The 24,095-nt window shown below is 59.8% G+C and overlaps 1 protein-coding gene across 28 annotated transcripts in view; it reads right to left on the bottom strand.

Moving 5' to 3' along the window:
- Nucleotides 1–930: 930 nt before the first annotated feature.
- Nucleotides 931–24,095, bottom strand: part of CACNA1G (calcium voltage-gated channel subunit alpha1 G) — a 60,793-nt gene continuing 37,628 nt past the window's right edge. For 2 of the 28 annotated variants that reach the window (XM_047080475.1, XM_047080474.1), the window contains 18 exons: nucleotides 22,781–22,849; nucleotides 22,447–22,631; nucleotides 21,410–21,536; nucleotides 19,747–19,872; nucleotides 19,021–19,110; nucleotides 18,257–18,470; nucleotides 11,164–11,315; nucleotides 10,327–10,436; nucleotides 9,460–9,593; nucleotides 9,102–9,172; nucleotides 8,896–8,974; nucleotides 8,680–8,801; nucleotides 8,127–8,465; nucleotides 7,356–7,499; nucleotides 5,266–5,400; nucleotides 3,366–3,543; nucleotides 2,907–3,076; nucleotides 931–1,724 (listed from right to left, as the gene is read on the bottom strand). In XM_047080475.1, coding sequence (XP_046936431.1) covers nucleotides 990–1,724; nucleotides 2,907–3,076; nucleotides 3,366–3,543; nucleotides 5,266–5,400; nucleotides 7,356–7,499; nucleotides 8,127–8,465; nucleotides 8,680–8,801; nucleotides 8,896–8,974; nucleotides 9,102–9,172; nucleotides 9,460–9,593; nucleotides 10,327–10,436; nucleotides 11,164–11,315; nucleotides 18,257–18,470; nucleotides 19,021–19,110; nucleotides 19,747–19,872; nucleotides 21,410–21,536; nucleotides 22,447–22,631; nucleotides 22,781–22,849 — 3,180 coding nt within the window. In that variant the 3' untranslated portion in view covers nucleotides 931–989. Of the gene's footprint in view, nucleotides 1,725–2,906; nucleotides 3,077–3,365; nucleotides 3,544–5,265; nucleotides 5,401–7,355; nucleotides 7,500–8,126; nucleotides 8,466–8,679; nucleotides 8,802–8,895; nucleotides 8,975–9,101; nucleotides 9,173–9,459; nucleotides 9,594–10,326; nucleotides 10,437–11,163; nucleotides 11,316–16,313; nucleotides 16,368–18,256; nucleotides 18,471–19,020; nucleotides 19,111–19,746; nucleotides 19,873–21,409; nucleotides 21,537–22,446; nucleotides 22,632–22,780; nucleotides 22,850–24,095 lie in introns of all 28 variants that reach the window. The other 26 variants (XM_047080498.1, XM_047080495.1, XM_047080488.1 and 23 more) reach the window with 20 other exon arrangements.

A 24,095-nucleotide genomic window follows, 5' to 3' on the forward strand; every position in this document is an offset into this window, starting at 1 on the left:
ATTAGGTTCTCTCTCCCCCAGCCAGCCAGCCAGACACGCGCGCGCGCGCGCACACACACACACACACACGCGTGTGCACGCGTGCACACACACACTCCTATACACACACAGGCAGCTCTGACCCCTTCCCTGCCCGCTGCCCACTCCCCAGCTCCGGGGTTCTTTCTCCAGTGCCACCTGGAAATGCCTAACTCTGTCCCTTTCGCTTTCACTCTGGACCGTGATTAACTTTTTTATTTTGGAAAATTACTTTATTATAGATATAGATATAGATATGTATGTACGTATATATAAAAAGGTTCCATTTCATTTGTAAAATCTTATTTTTTGCTTTTTCTCTTTTTCTTTTTTTTTTCCTACACAAAATGATGACGAGGTTAAAGGAGAAAATAAGTTACATTACAGTTTCCAAAATGGTCCCCGCTCTCCGCTGAAGATGGGCCACCGTCAGGGCTGAAATGCACTCTCGGTCCCAGCTTGTGCTTTGCAAGAAGAGGGGATATAACTAGACTGGTTATTTTAGGTTAAAATAGCCAAGAGACAGACGCCTTCGCCTCAAAAATATTCTGAGACACATAAAAGTACAAGGAAACAAGTCTCTTCAGTCACAAAATGTCGTACATCCCGCATATACTAGATTCAATTAATTTAATAAAATAGAATATACATAGAGATTCTGCACAAACGTATTGCTTTCTCCCAGTAGCTCCTGGTGTTGGGAACCTCAGCTGCACTGGGCCTCTCTCTCTCTCTCTCTCTCTCTCTCTCTCTCTCTCTGTCTCTCGTCTCTCTCTGCCCGGAGCCGGGGTGACCAGGGCTGCTGCTTTCAACGCTCTGGAAATTCTGCTCGCCGGTTCCCAGCGCCACTGAGGCGGGGAGGAGCTCCTCCCTGGAGTCCGTATAGAAGGTTTTTCAGGAACATAGCCCAGGAGGAGGAGCTAGGATTTGGCACCCGGTGGAGAAAGGTGAATGGGGGAGTAGGGCAGGACTCAGGGGTCCAGGTCTGCTGGGTCGGAGGCTAAACCGGAGAGACTCAGCACGTCTTTCTTTGGGGGGGGCGAGGCAGCCATGCTGTCAGGGGGGCCGGAGGCCGAGGGATCCTTGGAGTCGCTGGACGGAGCCCTCCGCCGGAGGCAGACGCCAGGGCTCAGTGGGGGCCGAGGGCCCTGACTCTCTGGGGGGTCTATGGAGATACTAGGCGGGCTGAGTTTTTTCTTGGGCCGGCTTCCGGGCCCCCCAAGAGGCTGGCCCCCAAGGCTAGAGGGGTCGGGGCCCAGGCTGGGTTGGGAGACGCTGTCCAGGCAGCTGACCGCAATGGAGTGCCTCCTCTGTTCATCCAGCCAGGACGAGGGCCTGCGCCGGCCGCTCTGGGCCTCCACACTGTAGCACTTCTTCAGGTCCCGTGGCGACGGGGGCTCCTCCTGGCTGCCCACGGTCAGGGGGTCTCCTGAAACCCAGCTCAGTTCCGTGTCCAGCTCCAAGCTGCTCCTGGTCTCTGGCGGGCCCTCGCTCCAGGTGGGGTCGGAGCCTGGGCAGGGGGCTGGCGGGGGCATGTGCTTCGAGGTCTTGCTCTGGCGGCGGGGTTGCGGCTGCACCTGGGTGCCCGAGTGGCCCCAGAAGGAGGAGGCCCGGGCCAGAGGCGGGGAGGGCCCACTCCCCTCGGACATCAGGTCTTCCCGGCTGCCCAGGCCCTGAACGTCCAGGGAATCAGTCCTTATTGCTGCCTGCGCGAGGTGGGAGGACAGCTCAGCCTAGGGGCTTCGGCTCCCCCGTGGACTGTTCCCACCTCCCCCCACCCCCACCCCCAAGCCGGATAACCCCCGCCTTCCCCCCCCGCGGGCCCACCCTAAGCCGGAGTATCAGCGTTTGCTCTTGTTGGGAGAAGGGGGCCACCATGCCTGCTCCCCCACCCCTCCCCCACGCCCGCAGGAATCGTTCTCTGAAGCTCCCCGCCCTCGGGACACCAGAACGCACTGGGCCAGCTCTAGTGCACAGCTGGCTCCCTCACTCTTCCCGGCCTTCGCACAGGCTATTCCTTTGGCCTTGAATGCCCTTCTCAAATGACAGGCACCCCTCAACTTGACGGGCTCAGGTCCTCTTGTGACACGGTGCCTGACAATCTGTATCCCCACGTTACAACTAACCCATTCCTCCTCTTTGCTCCCTGCTGCATCGCACACGTGAGCATCCCAGCAGCTGTGAGCTATTGCTGCAATGGTCTGATGGCATTTATGTCTCTGACGTCAGACTGGGAGCTCCAGAGAGCAGGGGCTGTGTCCCCAGTGCCTGGCACACAGAAGCTGCTCGGTGAAACTGTGTACAATGGGTGGCGACCGTGCCTGTTTCAAGTGTGTGGCATTGAGCAGATTCTCGTGTGGCCAGGATTACACGCGAGGGCACCCTGGGCGTGGGCTGTGGCCTTGTCACAGTGGGGTCAGACAAGCCTCACCTGGCTACATAAGCCTCGGCCCTGTGCCCCGGGAAGCGGGGGCCGCGGGCTTGGCCAAAGGTGGAGATACCCAAAACATGCCCTGTGTGCCGTGGCTAAGTCTAGAAGTACAGAGAATCATTGGAAGGCAACTCTGGGCCAGGGAAAGGGAGTCCAGAGACCTGGGCTCTCCCACCAAGTCGACCTGTGTCCCTAAGCCGCCGTGGCCCGCTCCGGTCTCCAGCCCTCCTCAGTGGAAGAAAGGAGCAGGATGCAAATGCCAGAAGGGCACAGACCACTTCTGCTTTGCCAGGCACCGTGCCCCCGGCACCTAGAACTGCCTCTGGACCGCGGTCAGCACACAATAAACGTTTGCTGGAAGAATGAAAAGTGGCCACCTGGTTGTCACCAACAGCCCAGGATTCCCAGCGGAGAGGCCGGCCCCGGGGCCCTGGCCCACCTCTCCACACCCGCTTACCTGGCGCCTGAGTGGCCTCTGAGCCAAAGGGGAGCGGCCCGGTGGGGGCAGTTTGGGGATGGTGCCCCAGGTGGGGGTGCTGTGGGGCTGGAGCAGGTGGGGTGTGTCTTTGGGAAGCTGCAGGATGTAGCTGCTGTCTGCCGGCTGGGAGTGGACTGACAAGACAGAGCCTGTGGGCAGAGAGGGGAGGAGAAGAGGAAGGAGCTGGCAGGTCAGTGGCCTGGCTCTTACCCCAGTCCCTCTTTTCCGCTCTCCCTCCCCCATCGGGGCCTCTCCCCTCACCGCAGACCCCTCGCCCTGGATTGACAACCACTCTCCAGGGGCTGGCGGGGGGGCCCTTGGAGTTCGGAGAGACCTCTTTTGCTGCCTCGGTGCCCCTCCCACCCAGGTCAGGAGTGGGCTTAGGCAAGGATGGGGTCTCCCTGTGCGAGCCGAGCAGCCCTGCCCGAGCCCTGGTACCTGACTGAGCTTTGGGGAGCCCCCAGCTTCTGCGTCCTAGGGACCCCTCGGCGGTGCTCCCGTCCCGGCACATGTAGCTGTCATTGGGCAGAGAGTGCGTCCGGCTGACTCCAGACTTCCGCACGGTCAGCAGGTCTGGTCCCAGGGCGAGGGGAACCTCCTCAGGGTGGGGCTCCATCTGCAAAAGGAACAGGGGAGGGAGGTGGGAAAAAGAGGGGCACCCGGATATCCGGGCTGGCTAACTGAGGCAGAGCTGGACAACAGCAAGCAGAAGCACCCCCAGGCTCTGGCCCCCTCCCCCCACCCTCCCGACAGGGCGGTAATGGGATGAGTTAGTGGGTGGGGGGAAAGGGGGCAGACACATGGGTGAGCCCTCCAGCACAGCAAGGAAGCAGAAAACTATCCAATACTGCATCATCTCAGAGCCTCCTGGTGGGGATGGTGGAGGGGTGAGAAGGTGTCCAGAAAACAGAGAGCAGCCCCCAGGTCCAGCCCGGCAGGTGGTTCAAGAGATGGTTCTTGGGACCCCCGTAAGAGGCCCTGGAGCAGGACAGTGGAGGCTGAAAAGCTAAAAGCACCCCCTATCCCAGTGCTGGGGTTGGTGGGGGTGGGGGTGGGGAATGGGAGGACCTGCCCAGTGAGCGAGGACTGCCTACAGAGCAGAGGCTGTTCACCATCCAGTTCTCTAAGGCAACCCCACGACCCAGCGCGGGGCAGGAGCTGGGCTAATGTGGGTTCAACGACAGGTGAACACTAGAGAGTGTCAGCTGGCTCACCCACCTGTGGCCCCGCACCTTTTAATTACTCAGCGGCTCTGGCAGGGGGCAAATGGGAGGTGGGGGGCAAGGTCTGAGTATCACGGCTTCAGGTCCTCCCTTACTGGACAGATTGGGGGTGGGAGTGGGCTTTTTAAATTTGTTTCAAAGAAAAGCAGTAATCTGCCTTTGACCCCAGCTGGAGGGAGCCAAGGTGTGCTCCCAGAAGATTTCTCCATCTCCCTGTGACCCCTTTCCTCCTTGGGGTCCCTTGTACCTTCCATTCCTAATTCTCAGAGAGGCGGGAGGGTTCCTGTCTCCACGCAGGCCCCGCCAGCTAAGCTCCCCAGGAGGGACGGTTGGAAAAGACTGGATCCTTTGCTTCCCCTCTCGGCTCCAGGCTCCACTTCTGCCAGCCACCCCAAGACCCCTAGGGACCCCCAGCCTGTGGTCAAGACCCTGTCGCAGCCGAGCCCTGCTGTGGGGAAGGGGCCCCTGTCTCTTCTTAAGTGCCCAGAGGAGGGGGCAGGCAGGGAGGAGGGGGCTGCTCACAGTCTGAAGGGGAAAGGGAGCTGGGCAAGGGTAGAGAAGCTGTCCAAACACAAAGAACACCCCCCCCCAACACGGGGACACACAGGGACAGTGACAGAGGAGACAGGGACAGCCCCCCCAGGTACAGAAGGGCATGGTGGTAGCAGCAGAGAGGTATGAGGCTCTCGGCCACTACGTGGAGGGAAATGGCTCATGTTGCAGGTAGGCGAGAAGGAGGGGGGCGGGGAGGGGAAGGGCTGGCTTGCGCAGGCTCCAAACACAGAGACTGGGTCTACATCGAGGGGGGCCCTTTGGTCGGCTGCCTGATGCTGACCTCTGTTTCGGAGGGCCGAGTTACTACTCCTGGGTGTTGGGATTAACTCTTTCACAACTGCGCCCCTGGGCCCTTGAGGCCCCAATTTAATCTCATCTCATTTCTTGGTCCACAGTGGGGACCCGGAAAGACCCATCAAAGCCTGGAGCGCTAAGTGCCTGCCGGTTGATGCCTCCGGTGGCCAAGAGAGAGGAGGGAGGGATCTGGAGCCCTGCAGCCAGCCCAGCCCCTGGGGAGGCTGGGGGGGGGGGGAGGGGCAGTGAGGAGCGTGTGTAAGTACATTGCTCTCCAGGGCACTAAGTAAGAGTGTGTGAGTGTCATCAGGCAAAGAGTCATCCGTCAGAGCTAGAGAGCAGGACAGTTCAGACACAATCTCTGACGTCAGAGACAGAGCCTCCCTCTCAGCTAGAGGGATCTAGACAGGGAGAGAGATGATCAGGCATTAGAGACCAGGACAGAGCACCCGCTCGCGAGTGCATGCGTGCACACACGCACACACGCACACATACACACACGCGCGCGTGCACACACACAGGCCCCCCCTTTCCCCCTTTCCACAAAGCACGGGGGAGGGGAAGGCCTCTCTTCTCTCTCCCCTCCCCTCTCCCGAGTAAACTGACAGTGCCTCCCCCACCCCACTTTGAACCCCCCCCCCCCCCCCGCTCGGATCAGAGAGGCTGCGGCAGGCACCGAAGAGCCAGAGCCAGAGCGAAGACCGACAAAGCAGGAGAAGCAGAAACTTATTCTAAAGATACCCCAGGAACCTTAACAGCCCCCTCCCACACCACCACCACCAAGAGAGGAAGCGGGGAGCAGGGAAGGCTTTCGACTCTCATAAAGATGATACGAGAAAAAAAAAAAAAAAAACGAAGAAAGGCCAGCAAAGCGCCTCTCTCTGCTCTCGGCACAGACAGAGCCGCGTGGGGGGCGCTGGGGACAAAGCCGCCAATCTGATGACTGTTTTCTGCCTATTCTCTCTGCTTCCAAAAGCCTGGCAGGACTTGGCCTGCCCCCAGATTTTGGCTTCTCCCCTCCTGGGCCCTCCCCCGCCTGCCGGCAGCTTGCCCGCCCTCTTTAGCTTGGGTTCTGGGAGATGCTCTCCTCCTGCCGCCACACAAACTGGCTGGCTCACCAGGGATCTGCAGGGGGACTTCAGTGCCTGGGGGAGAGGAGAGCCGTCCCTCCCAGATGAACCATCCGCCTGATCACCCCATCGCGTCCTCTTCTTTCCCTGTACCTTTGCCCCATGAGCCTCCTTCAGGATGAGAGGCCTTGGGAAGGGATGTGCTCTCTCACTGATCATTCTAGGTCATTGCCATGTTGAAGCGCCTATAGCCTATCTGAGACTGAATCCCAAGGGCGGACCCCTAGAGGCAGGGTCCTTTCTCTATGTGCGGGTCACTGTTCATTGGAGTCAGGCTACAGGTGTCCCAGGTACTGGGAGCCTGCCTTCCTTCCCCTCCACCCAACAGGGCCTGTGGAACTCTAGGCTTTTCTATCTCCTGCTGACACCCGTCTCTTTGCCTCCACTCCAGGTCTACTGAGGTCTTCCCTGCAGCACCTGACCCCGGACCTAGGAGGGACGGCAGGGTGCTCTGCCAAGTGGAGGGGGTCAGGGGCAACCAGACAGGTCAAAAGGTGGGGAAGAGGTGGGTGGGAGAGCCCCAGAGAGCAGGAAAGCCACGTTTAGATGGGACTGGGGGAGAAGACCATGCATGAGCTGTGGAAAGGGGCTGGGCTGAGGCAGGACGCCCAGTTTTACTTCACAGCGAGGTCCCCAGAATCCACTCACAGCTGGAACCTTCCAGGCCCTCTCAGGGCCAGGTCAGAAACCACTGTCTACTGAGGGCACTCATCATGCCTAGTGGGCTCCGTGGCTCAGAACGCCACCAAACAGAGGCTTTGGGGGTAGGTGCTGGACACAGGAAAGAATCAGACTGTGGCCGAAGGTATATCCCTCAATGGGTCCCCTGGCCACCTGCAGACCCCCCCAAAGCCCTTCTCCCCTGGGTTTGGTACCTTGCTTCCTCCACCCACTAAGGTCCCACTCCCAGCTTGTCTTCTGCCCTGCCCTCTTCTCTTCTCCTTTTGGTCCAGGTTCCTTCTGACAAATGCCCTCCGCAAGCCCCTCCTCTAGCCATCCTTCACTCCTAGAGGTGCGGTCCTTAGCATCCCTACCTTCCAAATATGTATTCAAGAGGTTGATCTCAACTTGTACGAACCCCTGGCTGCCTCCCGCCGAGCCCAAAGCTCAACTGAGGCCCCGAGGCTGCTCTTTCTCCAGATACCCAGTGGGCAGGAAACACCCCCGCCTCCCCAGAAGCACAGCACAGCATGGCACAGCCCGGCACGGCACAGGGGCACGGTAACCTGCGGGTCGGAGCCGCCCAGGCTGCGGGCGGGAGGCAAGGCAGAGGGCTGGCCCCCAGGGCCCGCCAGCTCTTCCATCAGCTTCAGCTCCCCCTCCAGGGAGCCCTGGATCAGCAGGGATATGGTGTCAAACAGCTGTCTGTCCTGGGGGGGGACCAGCCCATGAGGGGAGCGGGGATCAGAGGGGCAACAATGGGAAGTGTCGTGGCAGGGGATTGACAAGAGACATGGAGGGAAAAGGAGGAAGAGATAACACACACACACACACACACACACACACCAGCAACAGACAGACAGGAGAAGGGGGAGGGGAGGGGATGTAGGGAAGAGAGGTGAGGGAGGAAGGAGAAGGGGAGCCGGAGAGGAGAAGAGCTCAGGAGGAGAGAGGGAGAAGGGGAGCAAAGATAGGGAAAGGATCGAGAGGTGGAATTGGGTAGGTGGAAGGGTGGGAAGGAAAGAGGTTGGTAATCGGGCAAGGGTAAGAAAGAAACAGGAAGGAAACAGAAAACTTAGCCTTGAACCTAAGAGCCGAGAAGGGGAGGCCGGCTGGGCCGGAGGCACAGGGTGTGCTGGGGGCTTGCCGGGTGGCCCCTAGGCTGCGAGCGCACGCAGCCACCGTCTGGGGGCGGGCGAGGGACCGCTCATCCCTCAGCATCCAAGCAGGAGGGGCAAAAGGACACAGGCGGGGCCCCGGGGTCTGCCACGCTCCCTGCGCACCACCCACCTGGACCCACCCCACACCCCTCTCGGCAGGGGTGGCTGCTGGCTCACCGTGGGGTGCTCCAAGGAGAAGCGCGAGGCCGCGCCGGCAGCGTGGGCTGCAGCACCGGGCTTGGGGCTGTCGGGGCCCTCCACCCCGGGCCAGAGGAAGGGGCTGCCCAGAGGCGAGCGGGGCTGCGGGCTAAGCGTCTTCATCTCCAACTCCAGCTCGGCCTCCAGCTCGGCCTCCTCCTTGGCCTCCTTGTTGCTTTCCTCCAGGTGCTTCATCAGCACGGCGATCACCACGTTGACCAGCACGAACTGGGCCGTCAGCACAAAGGACACGAAGTAGATGGGGGAGATGACCGTGTTGTAGCAGGTGGACTCCTGGTCACAGTCCCGGAGGGTGTCCTGGGGGCAGAGAAAGCATTACACACTGTCCTGGGGAGAGGGAGTCCCGGAATGTTTCCGCCTGAGGGACAGAAGGTCACATGCTTTCATTCGGGGTCAAGGAATTCATCCTGCCGGGGAATCTGGGCTCCAGGTGTGGCACCGTGTCTCTGGGGCCAGGGCCAGCCGGGGGCGGGGCGGGGGGGGGGGGGACACGGCTGTGGTGCGCCCTCACCTTCATAATGCCATTCCAATTGTCACCTGTGGAGACTCGGAAGAGGGTCAGGAAGGCCATGCCAAAGTTCCGAAAAGTGGCATGCCGGCCCAGGCCCTCGCAGGGGTGCGTCTCGTCACACTCTGGAGGAGGAGGGAAGGAGAGAGAGGCCTGAGTTAGGGCAGCAGCCCCGGGGCCTCCAGCCCTGACTCCTCTGCCCTCCCCACCCCGACTCACCCAGGTCTCCAAAGAGCTCCACACCCAGAGCTGCAAAGATGAAAAACAACAACATGAAGAGAAGTCCCAGGTTCCCCACCTGGAAAAGAGGAAAAGAAATGGGAAAGGTGCCACTGGATCTCCCAGCCAGCTTCCCTGAGCTCCCTTTGGAAAGCACCCCCTTCGCCCCGAGGGGACCCCTCCCACCCAGCCCCACCTCCAGCTACCTGGGGCAGGGCCTGCATGACCGTATCCAGCAGTGCCCGCATGCCCACGGCCATCTTCAGCAGCTTCAGCACTGCAGAACAGGACAAAGTTGTGAGCGGGCCCCGCTGGGTCCCAGGCCACACAGCTGGTGGAGCCAGGGCCAGGGTGGGGGCTGGGGTCGGTGGGATGGCCAGCCAGGCCGCCAGGGCCCTGCCTCGGCCCAGCCCCCCGGCCCTCCCCTCTGTCAAAGGCTGGGAGAGAGACCCATGGGAACACACACACACACACACACGTACAAAGTCCCTGGCCAGCCACAGAGCTGACCCCTGCTATCTCCCCCTGGGTAGGCGCGTGGCGGGCAAGAAGGCGGGCACCGACCTCGGGCAATGCGTAGCACCCTCATGATGCGGATGATGGTGGGGTTGATGGGCAGTGAGGCATTGACCTCGATCTCCTCCAGCGTGATGCCCATGATGGACAGCAGCACGATGGCCAGGTCCAGCTGGTTCCACCTGGAAAGCCCAGGACACAGCTCCTTGAGTGGGGGGGAGCCGGGGGCACCTCGGAGGAGGGGGCAGTCAAAGTAACACAAGTGGTTGCAGAAAGGAGGGTGGAGGTCAGCCAGTCCCGCCTCCCCATCCTGCAGAGAAGGCATGGCTTGACCCTGGTCACACAGCCCGTCGGTGGCACGGGTGGGGCCAAGACTTTAGCTCGAGGACCTCTACTTTCCATGTGTATTCATTCATTTTTTTTTTTAATTTGGCACTTATATGCTGTTCACTAGGTGCCAAGCACTGTTTTAAGGGCTTTACAAAAAAAACTCCTAATCTTCATAGCTCTGTGATACGGACAGTATTATTATCACTCATTTTATAGATGAAGAAATTGAGACACAGAGAAGTTAAGTCACTTACCCCAAGTCACCAGCTTCTAAGTGGGAGAGCCAGGATCCGAATCCGGTCCAGGCAGTCTGGCTCCAGGCTCTGTGCTCTTAAGCCCCAGTCTGGGCCACATGGACTTCCAGCTGCCAATGGCCCCCAGGCCCTGTCTTGTCAAATTCCTTCCCTTCCCTCCCGTCTCCCAGACTCTGGACGGCCCCCCCTTCCCCCTCGCCATCAGCCCTGGGTGGGTCCTAGCGTGGAGGCTGAACCTCAGGAGTCCAGAAAGGTTTTCAGGCATTTCCCTGGGAGACATGCCCTTTCCCCACTCCCCCCCCACCCCCCACCCCCCACCCCTCTCTGTTACCTGTCCTGGAAGAACCGACGGAAGCCAAAGGCCACGAGTTTGAAGACCGACTCTAACACAAAGATGATGGTGAAGATGTAGTTGCAGATCTTCAGGGCCTCGTCCAGGATCTGGCAGGGATGGAGGGGGCGGGGATGTCAATGCAGGGCCTCCTAAGGCCCAGGGGTGATGCCTGCCCCTCCCCCTCCATCACATTCCGGGATCTGGGAGACAGGTGAGTCTAAGGGGGCCGCTGGCCACCACACCGGGACAGAAGAGGGTCCTCATTCACATGCATGAGCCAAACTTTGAGCTAAAGGATCTCTCTCCTTGAGGGATGGTGAAGAGACCACATGAGAACGTGCTGGAGGCCACAGAAGGCTAGAACCTGGAAAGGGCCTCGTGCATTACTAATTCGACATCCCCATTTTACAGATGGGGAAACTGAGGCCTGGAGGACAGCTGACGGTGGCTGATTCGAGGAGTGGCAGGATCATTGGTGAGTTTAGAGCTGGACATTCACCAGAATCTAAACTCCAGAAGGGCAGACACTGGTCTTCACTGGTCTGTCTTCTTTACCCTCAAAGGGTAAAGAAGGAAGCACGTGGCAGGCACTCAATAAATATTTTGTCGGGGAAAGAAATCAGGTCCTCTACTTCCTGGCTGCGGGACCTTGGTGTAGTCGACTAACCTCTCTGAGCCTCAGTGTCCTCATCTGTAAAACCAAGACGATACCCACTTCCAGGGGCCACTGCAAGGTGTACAAGAGGGCGCCCAGCACTTGCCCGAGGTCCCCTGGCACGGGCTGGGGTAGCCTCAGCCTGCAGTCCCACGGCTGGAGGCAGGACTCACTCCTACCTGGGGCTGCTGGTAGTGCTCCATGGCCATGGTGACCACATTCAGCCCGATGACACCCGTGATGAAGAGATCCAGATAATGGCTGGTGCACAAGTGGTGAACGAGGAGCCGGAAGCGAGAGTAGTCTGAATAGTAGGGTTTGCACTGGGCCTCTGGTGGGGCGGGGGGTGGGGGGGGAGAGCAGAGCAGCCGTCGGGCTCCTGCCCGCTGCGCCCCCTCCACCCAAGTCCCTCACAGCCGCCAGCCTCTAATGCCAGAGCTGAAACATTCCAGTATCATCCGCATCCTCGCCCTCCACACACCGCCTTCCTCGGGGCGGGGGCGGGGGGAGCTCTCTCGCGTCTGCCCTCCAAGCGTCTGTTCTACTGGCCACAGTTGGGTGCAGAAGGGGTCAGGACATGCAGAGCTCCCCACCCACATTAGACACCAGGTGAGCCCCCTCCCCAAGGCAGCCTCCCAAATCCACCGGCCCCTCGCAACGCCCTTGACTTGGCGTTCCGCAGCAAGGCCAGATCGGTAAGACGAAAAACAACCGGTCTTATCAGGCTCAGAGGAAGCTCCATCAGCAGAGAGGCAAAGGCCCTTGCTCTCAAGCTCAGCCCCCCGAGGGGGAGCAGAGCAGATTACACAGAGCTGGGATTTGGAGATAACACCGGAGATTGGAAATTGGACATCCTCTTGGCCGGCCGCGCTGACCCGCCCTGAGGGCCTCCAGAGGGGCAGGGGCCTGGGCCTCCGGTGCCCTCACGGGGGGGTGCGGGGCAGAGGGGAGGCCACGGGGCTCTGCTCTTCCCCCAGATTCACGTGGGAGGGCTCCACCTGAAGGACTCACCCAGTTTCTAACGAGGCAATGCCCTGCTCTCGAGTGGCAGGCTAGCATCAGGCTCCAGGCTGGGCTGGAAGCACTGTCTGAGATCTGTCAGAGGCATATTTCTCTCGTAATTAGCGAACCACTTAGTTATAAAATCATGGCGCCAGAAGGTTGGCCTGCTAAGCAGGCGGAATGAATCTGGGGGCAGAAGATGGCAGGGGGCCCCCTCCTCCAGGTGCTGAGGAAAGGCCAGGCCAAGTTGGGGATAGATGTCATCTGGAGGCGGTTGACAGATCGGTCTCCCAGGCAGCCACAAAGAAAGAAGAGGCTCCCCGTGGGGAGGCTTGGGGCAGCCTCAGGTCCCAGACAGCCCTTCCCCCTCAGAACGTCTAGGGCAGAAGCCAGCCAGCGAGGGCTGCAGCCTCTGAGGCCGGTGCCAGGGGTGGCTGGCTCAGGGGCAGCAGGAAGCTTTGGGTCCGGGCCAGCTCAGTTGTAAGTGTCCTTCCCCATGCAGAGGACTATTTCACAGAGAGGGAAACTGAGTCAGGGGGTGGCCTCCCACCCAAGGCCGAAGGAAGAAGAGTGCCCAAGAGCTGCACGTTCGGCCTCGCCTGACGCCACTCTCCAGCATCGGCCTCGATGTGTGGATAACCAAGAGGCCGGAAGTCCCGAATGTTCTGGCACACCACAGCGTGGGTTATGCCATCATCTCGTTTTCGGAGATGGGCCGGCCAACTGTGGCTTTGTTAGCTCAGGTGGCTCTCCTGATCCCCAGGACGGGGTGGGGGTGGAGAAGCTCAGGACAAGGGACAACATGAGGCCACGGGTCATCCACACTGCGATTGTGGAGGGTGGACCCGGCGAGCCGGGCGTCTTCCTTCCTTCAGTACCCACAAGAACCAGAGGGCGCTAATCGCCCTGCGTTGCCTTAGCAGCTGGAACACTGTCTCTGCATTAATCTCCATAAGTGCCGAGAGCACCCGATCCCATTATGCTAAAATATGAATGGAGAATTAACTAAAATGTTTGAATACAATTAGGTTAGAAAAAGCAGCTCCTTATTAGCCCCATTATTAGCTAAGATAGTGCAGAGGAGAGGTGGGGAGAGTCTCCCTCTCCCCTGTCCCCCTAGCCTGACTAGGTAGCAGCCCCAAACTGAAGGGGGCTGCTGTCACCACCTCTGCCTTCTAGCCTTGCTCTGGCTGTCTGAGGGCAGGTGGGCTGGGACTAGCCTGGGACCCCCCTCCCCGCAGCCCATAGGAAAGGTGGGGACAGGGCTGAGACCGGGCATCTGCTGGTAGCGACAGGTGCCAGGCCCTTGAGGTCTGCGGCTCGAGCCCCAGTCCCAACCCCAGACCAGCAGATGCCGAGGCTGCCAGAAATCCCCCTTCAGAGCACAGGTCCAAAGAGTCCCAGGGCCAATCTGATCAGCATGTCCTTGGTCAAACCCTTTGTTTTACAGAGGGAGAGAACGAGGTCCAGCACAAGTGGGTTGTCCACACATGGTAAGGCCGTGACGGAGCCAGGATCCGAACTCCCAGCCCCAATCCCTCGCCAGCTGCCTGGTGGGTTTAGACCTCGAAGAGTTTGCCCGAAGGCTCTCGCCGTTAGGCTTTGGATGATACCACCCCCCTGCCTGAGCTCAGAGAAGTAGAGACCTCCTGGAAGAGCCCTGGGCAGGTCTGCTGCTCCAAGAGCTCCGGCCATAGCCCCTCTCCCTGCCCCCCACCAGTACGAGCTGCCTTAGGCGGAGAAAATGGCAGAGCTGGGCAGTAGGAGGAGGGCACCTCCAGGACTGCCCAGCCCCCAGCCGAGGGCAAGAGCCAGGAGAGGAGCAGGGACAGCACGGCTGTGAGTGAGGGCAGCAGGCGCAGGTAGTTAGTAGAGCCCGAGGCACAGCCAGGGCAGAGGGTTTGCAAGGAAGAGTGACAGGGAGTAGGCGGAAGGCAGGGGTCCCTCCCAGGGACACAGGCCCCCTAGGGCAGAGGCCACACCTTCAGCTGCTGTGGCCAGGCCTGATCACTGGGTCCCAGCGGAAGGAGAGAGGGTGAGTGGACGCAGGTACCACAGATGGCTGAGGGGAGCCGTCACCCGATCAGCCGGTGGCCCCAGTCCCTCCCTTCGCCTGGAAGCTGGGCTGGACCCAGGTGCCCGGTCAGGCCCATTCCCCTGATGATCGAGGACGCTTCCCTTCTGCCTTTCCCTGGGGTCTGGCTGGCCCCCTCCTCTGGGAGCGGCACAGAGCGAGGGCGGCGCTGGCCGGGAGGTGTGGTGCATGGGGGTTTGATTCCAGCTGCCCCAGACTAGGGGCATCACACAGTTGGCTAGACCAAGCACCGTCCCCTGGCAACTGATTGAAAATGCGGACGTTCAGGTCCTGCCCCAGACCGCTCCATGAGAATTTCTAGGGCGGTGCTCAAGCATCTGTGTTTTAGTACGTTCTCCAGGTGATTCTTACACGCACGGAAGTTTGAAAAGCTCTACCAGCGACCACACAGAACACCAGGTTTGGGAAAGAGGGATGGGGGGTGATCTGAGCCCCTATTAAGGGTCTCTGAGTCTTCATTACCAGCTGGAAAGGTAAGACACGCTATTGTCATCAGGGTATATGCCTGTATGTGCCAACGGGCGCATGGCGGAATGTGACTGGAATGGGGGTGCAGCGTGAGGGTAACAAAGGTATTGGGCATCAAATGGGTGTGTTGGGAGGAGCTCTGGGCCCAAAAGAGTCTGAGCGTGTTAATTCCTGGTGGAGAAGGCTCTGTGGGCCAGCCCCAGGCCAGGACAGTGTTGGGGTAAATGTGTATGTGTGGACACTTCGGCCTGCAGGCCAGGTGACCCCGTAAGGGAAAATCTGTAGGGTACTTCCTCCCGCCCTCCCTCACCCCTAACACATCAGGAATTTGCAGTACAGCCTGACACAGAGACATGGGACCCAGGCAAATAGTTACGAATCGGCAAGAGCCTCCTGAACGCCCAGACAGATGGTCTCTCAATGACAAATACCATAGCTTGGCATCATGGGGACAAGAGACATCAACCCTCAGGGATGGCCTCCCAAAACAAGGCTCAGGGGGTCCCTGAGCCCCCACAGATCAGGTAGCCCAGCACCCAGAGGGCAGCGTCTGCCGGGGTCTGGCTTCTGGGGGAGCACAGAATAGTGGAGAAAGTCCCAGCTCAGCGGTTCCCAGCCTGAAGTCTCAAGTCCTCTGCAGCCTGAGAAGGCAGCCACATGGGGGTCCTTAACGTTCTTTTCAATATTTCTAAAAGCTTAAAAGAAATCATACATAGGCCTGTGTTAAGGCCCCACGGACTAATTTGATGGCAAAATGGTCTTTCTTTGCTACCATTGAGTGTGAAACCCTCTGCAGCTCAGAAGCTCTGGTTAGCAATTAGATGTGCCTCTGATTAGTAAAAACAGTGAAAAAAAAGTCATTACTGAAGGTGCTCGTAACTTCAAAGACAGTCTCTTAAAATGTGGGATCTGCTGGAGGACGTGATGAGGGGTGCCCTTGAGGACGAACAGGTTGGGAACCACCTGGGGAAGACATCAGAGGGTGTGACAAGGCCCCGCGGCCTGTCACGGGGTCTCCGAGCCTCTGACCCTCTGTCGAGGGCCCGTGTTGGGGGAGGCAGCAGCCAGAAGACCAGGGGAGGGCGAGCAGGACCAAAGCCATCCCGGCGGGGGCAGGTGGGGGGGGGGTCACGGCTCTCAAAGACAAAGACCCAATTCACTCCCAAATCTTTGGCTTTTAGGGGTGAGAAGCTTGTGGCCAACTCAGGCCTCAGATTCCCCATCCTGCTGTTCGTAGGGATGACGTGGCCACCGCGATTACTTGACTCTTAATGAGTCTGTTCAATTATTCATCGTTACATTTTTAAAACAAATCCTTTCCCTCTCTGCTCCTCTCATCCTGCTTTGCTTGGATCAAAGTCTTCCCTTCAGACAAAAGGAGACGGGCGAGATTTGCAGCTCTAATAATCGAACGGTGTGACAGGGAGGAGGAGCGGGAGCGGGACCGGGCAGCAGGGGGCTGGGCGGCTCGGCCCTCGGAAGCCTTGCGGGAGAAGGAGGGTCCGCCACGAGGGGTCAGAGGAAGGGGCGTGCAAGGCCCTCAGCCCCCGGCCAGTGTAGCACAGGCCTATAGGATGACGCAGAGCCCGGCGGCGCCCCGGGGACCCTCACTCCCTCGCCCCAAGAGGATGGAATCAATGAGCCACGGAGGGGTGGGGGGGAAGCAAAGAGGACATCCCAGCACGCATGAGGCGGGCCTGGGGGCAGGTACGGCCTGACTGCCCCCGGGCCTCGCCCTGGAACCCACAACCCCAGACGCAGTACCTGGCGCCGCGCTGGAGGAGCTGCCGGAAGCATTTACATCGTCCAGCATTAGATCTAAAAGAACGAAACACGACATTGGTCACTGGCCGGACCAGCTGGGCTGGGCAGGGCCCCCTAGAAGCAGCTCGCTCCCCCTTGGCTCCAACCCTCACTCCGCCTATGAATGGGGTGTGCTGAGCATGGCTGGCTGGTCCTGAGTGTCCAGCCCCAAACGCCGGGGCCAGGGCACTTGAGGAAGATGAGCAATCGGGCCAGCCCATAGGGGTCACAGGGGCAGAGGGCCGGAGGCACGGCGAGGGGCAGGCAGCCCGTCATCAGAACAGACGTCCACTCCTACCCGTGCCTCGGCCTCAGCACCACCTGAGATAGCTACAGACCCCAGAAGGGGAGCCAGCTGGTCAGGCAGGACCACAAGTGCCTCCTGCCAAAAGCATTCCATGTGCAGATGCCCTGCCGAGAAGGCAGACTGCAAGGAGGGGTGGGGCCGATGGAGCAGGGGTGGGAGCGTGGCTGCTGGGGGTGGTGTGCCGGCTCAGCCTCAGGCATCCACACGGAGAGCCCAGCGGGGGCCCCACCCCAGAGCTGAGCAAGGGGCCTGGGGCACGGGCGTTGAGGACGTGGGACGTGGAGAACCGTACCACCCACCACCGCCCGGAGGCCAGTATCTCCTCGCCTCCGGTCCTGAGCAGCCCCCACCTCCCCTCGCACAGGGAGCTTTGGCTCTGTCCCTCCCCTGCCCGCCCCCCCCCACCCTCCCACACCCCCTCCCCTCGCTCCAGGTGTCCCCCCCAGGTAGCAGGAGATAGAGCCACGGGGAGAGTGGAGGGGGGGGCACCACAGCCCCTAACCCATTTGGTAGTACTCACATTTCAACAAACCAAAGGGAAAGCTCAGAGCACTGCACACATCTTACTGGCGTAAGGAAGGCGGTGTGTGAAAGGAAGGGTGCAGAGAAGGGAACCCCGCAGACCAAACAGAGACAGACACACAAAGGCTTAGAGAAACCCACACAGAAAGACACTCAGCGAGACGTGGGCAGTGACTGAGAGAGAGAGTCACAGAGATTACTGAGTACCAGACACACGGACAGGAACCCTGCAGACAGGGAGACAGGTGCAGACACACCTGGAGAAACAAAGGGGCTCCCGCGCCCGTTACTTCTCTGGAATCCTTCCCGGAATCTGTGTCTTTCCCCTTAGTCTTGGCCCACCCCTGGCGTAAGAGCATGAGGAGGGATCGGATGGGGGCCTCCCCCAGCCCAAGCCAAGAGATGTTGGAGATCACAGGTGAGGGGGCTGAGGGGTCGAAGGCTTAGAGTCCCTATAACTTCAGACCTTCCCTGAGCCAGGAGAGATTTTTCACGCCCCACCCCCGCCCCAGGCTTGGCCAAAAAAAAAAAAAAAAAAGGCAGCCAGGAAGCCAGGGACTTTAGTTGGAGATAAGGAGAGAGTGGGTCTGGGGTTCTCTCATGCCGCTTGTGCATTTGTAGTTTCTGCCGAGGCCTTGCTCAGCAGCTACAGACACTAGGCAGGCACAGGGTCAAGGTGCTCGCTCCCCAACCTTGGAGCAGACCCATCTGGCACCTGGGCCAATCCCTGGGTCTCTGGGCGAGCGACAAAGTAGGGTGATCCTTATCCTGCAAGGCTCCCCTGAGGGACGAGCTGGCAGAGGTCATGCATCAGCTTCGACCTGGCATCTCGTCTGAGGAGTACGATGCTGAGACCTGGGGAGCCCCCCACGGTGGGGGGTTGCTCCCCTCCCCCACGGGGCCGAATTGGTCTGCTTCATGCGTGCTCTAAAGGCTGACATGCTCTTGAGGGGAAGGAGGTGAGGAGGGGGCGGTGGGAGCATCTTCTCCCTGCCCCCAGCCCCAGCCCCTGGTCCCCTGCAGTCACAAGGCCAAGGTCAAGCACGACTCAGAGAGATGTGGAAAGACTACCGACCAGCCATCTGCTTCTCCTTACTCCTTCTCTTTTTCTCCAGTCTCCGCAGACGCTTCTCCTCCCGCCGCCGGGCCTCCTCCTCCTCCTGGTGCTGCCGACACTTGTGGAAATTCTCCACCACCACGCCCACAAACATGTTCAGGACAAAGAAGGCCACAATGAGCAGGAACGAGATGAAGTATAGCAGCATCCAGGGGTTGTGGTTCATGATGGGCTGGTGGGGATCAGGAAGGACAGGTGGAGGCATCAGGCGGGGATACGTCAGACCTGACTGTCTCAGGTGCCGCCCCACAGCCCGGGTTCCTTAAGACAAGGTCTGCAAACTTGGTTAGCTACAGGGCCCCAGCAGGTGCTGCGAATGAATGGGAGGGGTGGGGACTGTGGCAAAGTAGAGAGTAGACGTTCTACCCCAAAGAGGCACCAGCTGCTCGCTTCCAGGTTAACTCCTGCCCTGAGGCAGTGCAAGCCCTATGTTCCCAGATCTTCAGACTTCTGAGCAGGCCCAACTCTGGATTTTCACATGAAATCCACCAATTTTTAAATGTTTGCTACTAATTCAAAGAAGTGTAAACATGTTGCAATCCAATACAACACGCCCAGATATGGCCCTCAGGCTACCGGTCAAAGCCTCGGCTAATGGGGTGATGCCTCTTTGATGGAATTTGCCAATCAGCCTTGCCCTCTTTCTGTCCCGTGCCTGCATCCCATCATGCCTTGTTGAGTGACCCGAGCCCAAAGATGGATCCTGCCCACCTCAGCCCTACCTGTTGGTCCACACCCACGGCATCCAGCCCGTCGTACATGATGTCCACCCAGCCATCTTTGGAGGCCAGCACGAACAGGGACATCAGGGCCTTGGGGCGGGCCGGGGGGGGGGGGGGAGGAGAAACCATGTGAAACCTAAGATGTATGGCTAAACCACCCACCACCTGTCCCCAAAGCACCTCATGGCAGCAGCTCAGGGGACCCTAGCCTTTCAGAGGTCAGGCCTAATCACACTCTGGGCCCTAGGAGAGCTCTCTGTCCCGGGGCTCCATGGCTGGTATGAAGCCAGAGAAGCCATGGAAGACGATCAAGCCCTCTGACCTCAGCCAGGAGGAGCCAGAGACACCAGAGCCCTGGAAAATCCAGAAAGCAAAACCAGGCTGGGTCTGGGAAACAAACCAGCAAGAGGGAGTGAGCCATTTCATTTTCGACATTTCTCCATTTTTCCAAATATGGAGTAAGCAAAGGCAGTATCTCGAGAATATAGATGTGGCCGGTCCCATGCTCAGCAAATCCACACATCATTTCATCGCACCCTTAACGACAAACCCCCGAAGAAATACCATTATGACCCATTAGCCAGTTGATGAAGCTGAGGCCCTGGCAAGTCAGTTGCCCTGCGTGCATCACTACGCATGCGCCCGTGTCCCCTCCAGACTCCTGCTACTACCCCTGCCCCCACCCCCACCCCCACCCCCACGCCCACCCCGGAGCATGAAGCTCACCTGGCCGAGGTTGTCAAAGTTGTACTTGTGCCGGACCCACCGGTAACTGGCCTCAGCACAGTCCGATTTGTTGGTGATGTTCCTGGTGTCCTCGCCCTGGCACACGAAGAACTTCCCTTTGAAGAGCTGGGCACAAACATCCCCAGAGACAGAGCGAAGTGAGCTGTGGCCACGGGAACTCACCAGCCCTTCCTCCCCCACACAAGCCCCGGGGCCAAAGAGCTCTGGGCACACCCTGAGTGAGGACAGGGTGCTCAACCAAGTCAGGGAGACACTGACAGAAGCCTCCCCCGCAGGCACCCCTTCCTCTGGGCTCCTGGGAGCAGAGGCCCTAGAGGAGAAAAGGTCATCAGGGCAGGTGCTGAGGAAGGCTGGCGGGAGGGGAATAGTTCTTTATTTTCTACAAAGGGTGAAGCCAGGGGTTTTCCAAGAGGGGTCCGTGGACCAGCAAACAGCAGCGGCTGGGAACACGCTAGGAATGCAGATTCTCAGGCCCACCCCCGACCCGCTGAACCAGATACTCTGGGGGAGGGGGCCTGGTTTAATGGTGGGGGCAGGCTAGGTATCATAGACTCCACTTTACAGATGAGGAACACTGAGGCTCAGAGGAGTAAATTCACTCACTAAGGTTGAATGTAGGTGGCAGAAAGGGGGCTTGAACGCAGGTATTTCTGACTGGAAAGCTCACCCTCACTCCAGAACACATCTGGCTATGACTGTGGGTGGGCAAGGGATGGGAGGGTCAGGAGGACCAGGGGGTCTGGGCAAGCCACTCAGGAGGGACCTACATCCACTGGAAAAGCCCAGGACCGGGCTCACGAGGGTTGCCTCTGCTCACCCAGGCCGGCTGGAAGCGAGGGAAGGGGAAGGGGCACCACACAGCTTTGGTGAGTGTACCCCAGCCCGGTCCCTGGGGCTAGAGAATTCTAGGAAACCGGGAACAGCCCTCTCCCCGGGGGCAAAGAGGACACTCCAGGAAGCCAAAGGACGGGAATGGGGGGTGGGGGGCGGTAGCCACCCAGGAGTTCCCCCGCTTGCCCCAACAGCCAGCTGTCTACCCTAAAGCTGAAACAGCTGGAGCCAGGGGGTTCTGGAAGACTGGGGTGGAGGCAAAGCCAGTTTCCTCCCTGGGCCGGAGGCCAAGTTTCCCCCAGCAGCCCCCACTTCCTGCCTCGTCTGGGGTCTGCACCCTCCTGCCTGCCAGCTCACCGCTGCTAACCTGGCCCAGCTGTCTGGGCCCTGGATCCCCAGGCCTGGCCTGCGGCCCACTCGGCTCAAGCAGGGAAGGAGGGGAGGGGATCCCGGAGCAGACTGGGCCAGGGCAGCGTCTGCGCTCCAGAGCGCAGCGTGTGAGGGGGGCGGGGGAGGGGGGGTGCGGCAAGGGCAGTGCGCCAGCTACCACAGGTCAGCAGCCTCTCTGAGGCCCTCATCCCTTTGGGGACCTCTTCTAGGCTCCTAGTTTTCTGCAAAAACGCCCAGGAGGCAAAGGGGCCTGAGGCCTAGGGCCTCGAGGGAAGTGTCCCTGTTTTTTCCTTTCTGGAATAAAGACGGCAGCTGCAGCTCGAGTCTCAGCTGCTTGGAGTCTCAGACTTGGAGTCTTCCTCCAAGAGGAAGGCCACTCCTCAGGTCCCCACTGACACCTGGCCCCCAGGCCCCCACAAACCTGCACCCCCAGGATGCCAAAGATGATGAAGAAGGCACAACAGATGACCACGATGTTGCCAATGGGCTTCAGCGAGGACATCAGCGTTTCCACTACCAGCTTCAGCCCCTGGGCCCGGCTAATGACCCTGGGGGGGGGGGGGGAAGAAGACGAGTTCCCTCAGCTCCCACGCTCCCTTGTCCCTTGCCCTGCTGCTCCCCCACCCCCACCCCCCATCTGGGCTCACGGGTCCCTCATCTTGGACTCTGGCTTCCTGGGCAGTTTTCTTTTCGCAAGATCCCCGCCATGGGGACTCCCGCTTCTAATGTCTCAAAACGGGACACAGACACCCCCACCTCCCCTCCCCCATCTTCCCTTCCATTCCCAGACCTCCAAGCATCACCTGATGGGGCTGGGGAGGGGACTCAACCCAAGGGAGGTGTTACCCAGGGATGCAGTGTGTCGTGGGGACAGGGAGGTTGACTTGCCGGGATCATGGAGGGTGCACGCAAGGAGGGGAAGGGGGTGGGAGGTGGATTATCACAGCCAGGGAGGCATCACTCGTCTGTCAGTATGGTCCCCATCCATGGAAAGTTCTGACAGCGGGGTGGAAGGTGATTGAGGGAGGCTTTCCTGAGAAAGCAGATTCCCTGCTAGAGATGTTACCTGCTGGGTGGTCCCTGAGAGGCGTGTGAAGGTGTGTGAAGGGGGGGAAAGGAGTCTGTTACCTCACCAGGGAGGATGGTCATCCCTGACGTTACCACCCAAGGCACAGCTCCAGCTGAAGGATATGAGGGCCCTGCCTGTGGCCTCTTTATATTGTGCCCAGCACAAGGTCAGGGGCATGGTAGCCCTGAGCAGTATGTCACGTGGGGAGTATGTCATGTGGAGGGGGCGTGCCCAAGGGGGGGAAAACTCCTGGGGCCATGGTTTGAGCCCAGTGGTGACACGGTTCCCCGTGGGGGGTCAGAGGCAGGAAGCAGGGGCACGTGGGGCTCTCGCTCCGTCAGGGAGTTGTTGGAGGCGTCCCTGAGGAGGACGCACGGCTGGGGGCTCACCTGAGTGGGCGCAGGGTCCGCAGCAGCCTCAGCACCCTCAACATGCCCAGGATCTTGGTGCCGCTGTCGGAGACCATGGACACCAGGATGTCGATGATGGAGATGAGCACCAGTAGCCCGTCGAGAATGTTCCAGCTGCTACGCAGGTACGCCTGCTCCCCGAAGCACCAGCCCAGCGCTACCACCTGGGGACGCCCGCTGCATCACTGTGGCCGCCGCCCCCTGCGGTCCCCAGGCCTGCCCTCTGATTGTGGTCAATCTCTCCAATCCCCTCCCACCACCAACCCAGCCCTGGGAACCAGACAGCCCCGGAGCAACACCGACCCCCCATCACCTTCACGGTCATCTCTGCCAGAAAGACTGCAGTAAAGATGTAATTGGAGAGGGTCAGGAAGATGCGTTCCTGCAAGAGACAGCAGGCGGGTGTTGCCCACTAGGACCTCCTTTCGTGAGCCAGGGCTGCTCTGCACACAGAAGCCAGGAACTGCCTCCGACGTTTGACTCAGGACAATGACTCCCACCTTCCCCAACAAGGCAGACAATCTCCTCTTCCCAGAATCCTCCTCCCTCTCTCTGTCTCTCTGTCTCTGTCTCTGTCTCTGTCTCTCTCTCTCTCTCACACATACACACACAGAGCCAGCGCCAGGCCCCCTGACTCTCAGCTCTGGACAGTCTCACCCCTGCCCTGGAACAGCACTGTCTCCCACCCCCGCCCCCGCAATGGCCTGGAAGGGGAAACGTTCCCCCGACAGTTCTCATCTGAGCCCCATATCTCAGGCCTATCCTGATTCCCTTCTTAAAACTGGGGCAGGGTTTACCTTGATCTCTGACCCCCCTCATCCTACCCTCCGCCCTTCTGCCTGCACTTGTTTTCCTGCTGTGTGGCCCAGAAATGGAGCCACAGGGCAAGCGAGGCTGTACATCCCTAAGGCGACCCATGTCCCCTGATATCTATAGGCTGAGTCCCTCCCTGGGTGGCCGAGAGAGGGCTGGAGAGGCCTGGAGAGGCAGCGCGCAGAGCATGAGAGTCAGGGAGAGCAAGAAACAGAGAAAGGGAAAGAGAGAAGCGGGGAAAGGGGGGGGGGAACTGAGGGGAAGATGTGGTGACAATGACAGAGGGCCCTGCAGCGAGACCTTGGGCAGAAGGCCGACCAGGGGCCTATGTGACCAGCTGCCCTCGCTCCACCCTGCACGAGCCCCAAGGGTGGGGATCTCCTCACCCACCTATTTCAGGCCTGCCCTCCATTCAAAAGGGTCTCTCCCTCCCCACCCGGGCCTGGCTGGAGCCCACCCTAATGAAAAACAAAGCCTAGCAACACCGAAATCTGAACGGGCGTTGTGGGAGGCAGTGGGGAGGGGTGGGGGGGCCGCTCCAAGCAAGTGCGGCAAGATGTCATGAGGGGCCACCGTTGTCTGGGGCGGGGACTATGATGCCCGGGTGGGGGGAGACAGCCGCCAGAACCACTTGTACCCATTCTGAAGAGGTCAGGCCCCTGGGAGCAGGTCCAGATACGCAGGCCTCTGGCCCTTCTTCTCCTTTGGAGCGGGCCTAGAAGGTTCACAGCTAAGCAGAAGTGACCAATGTTCCCCCTGAAAACCTACGTGTTTGTGATCTGGCAGGACCCAGAGGAGCAAAGGGCAGCTCCCTC

This window comes from Lynx rufus, unplaced genomic scaffold (assembly GCF_022079265.1).
Source record: "Lynx rufus isolate CCGP_SWC_20201006 ecotype Redwood Valley unplaced genomic scaffold, mLynRuf1.p SCAF_18, whole genome shotgun sequence".
Lineage (NCBI taxonomy): Eukaryota > Metazoa > Chordata > Mammalia > Carnivora > Felidae > Lynx > Lynx rufus.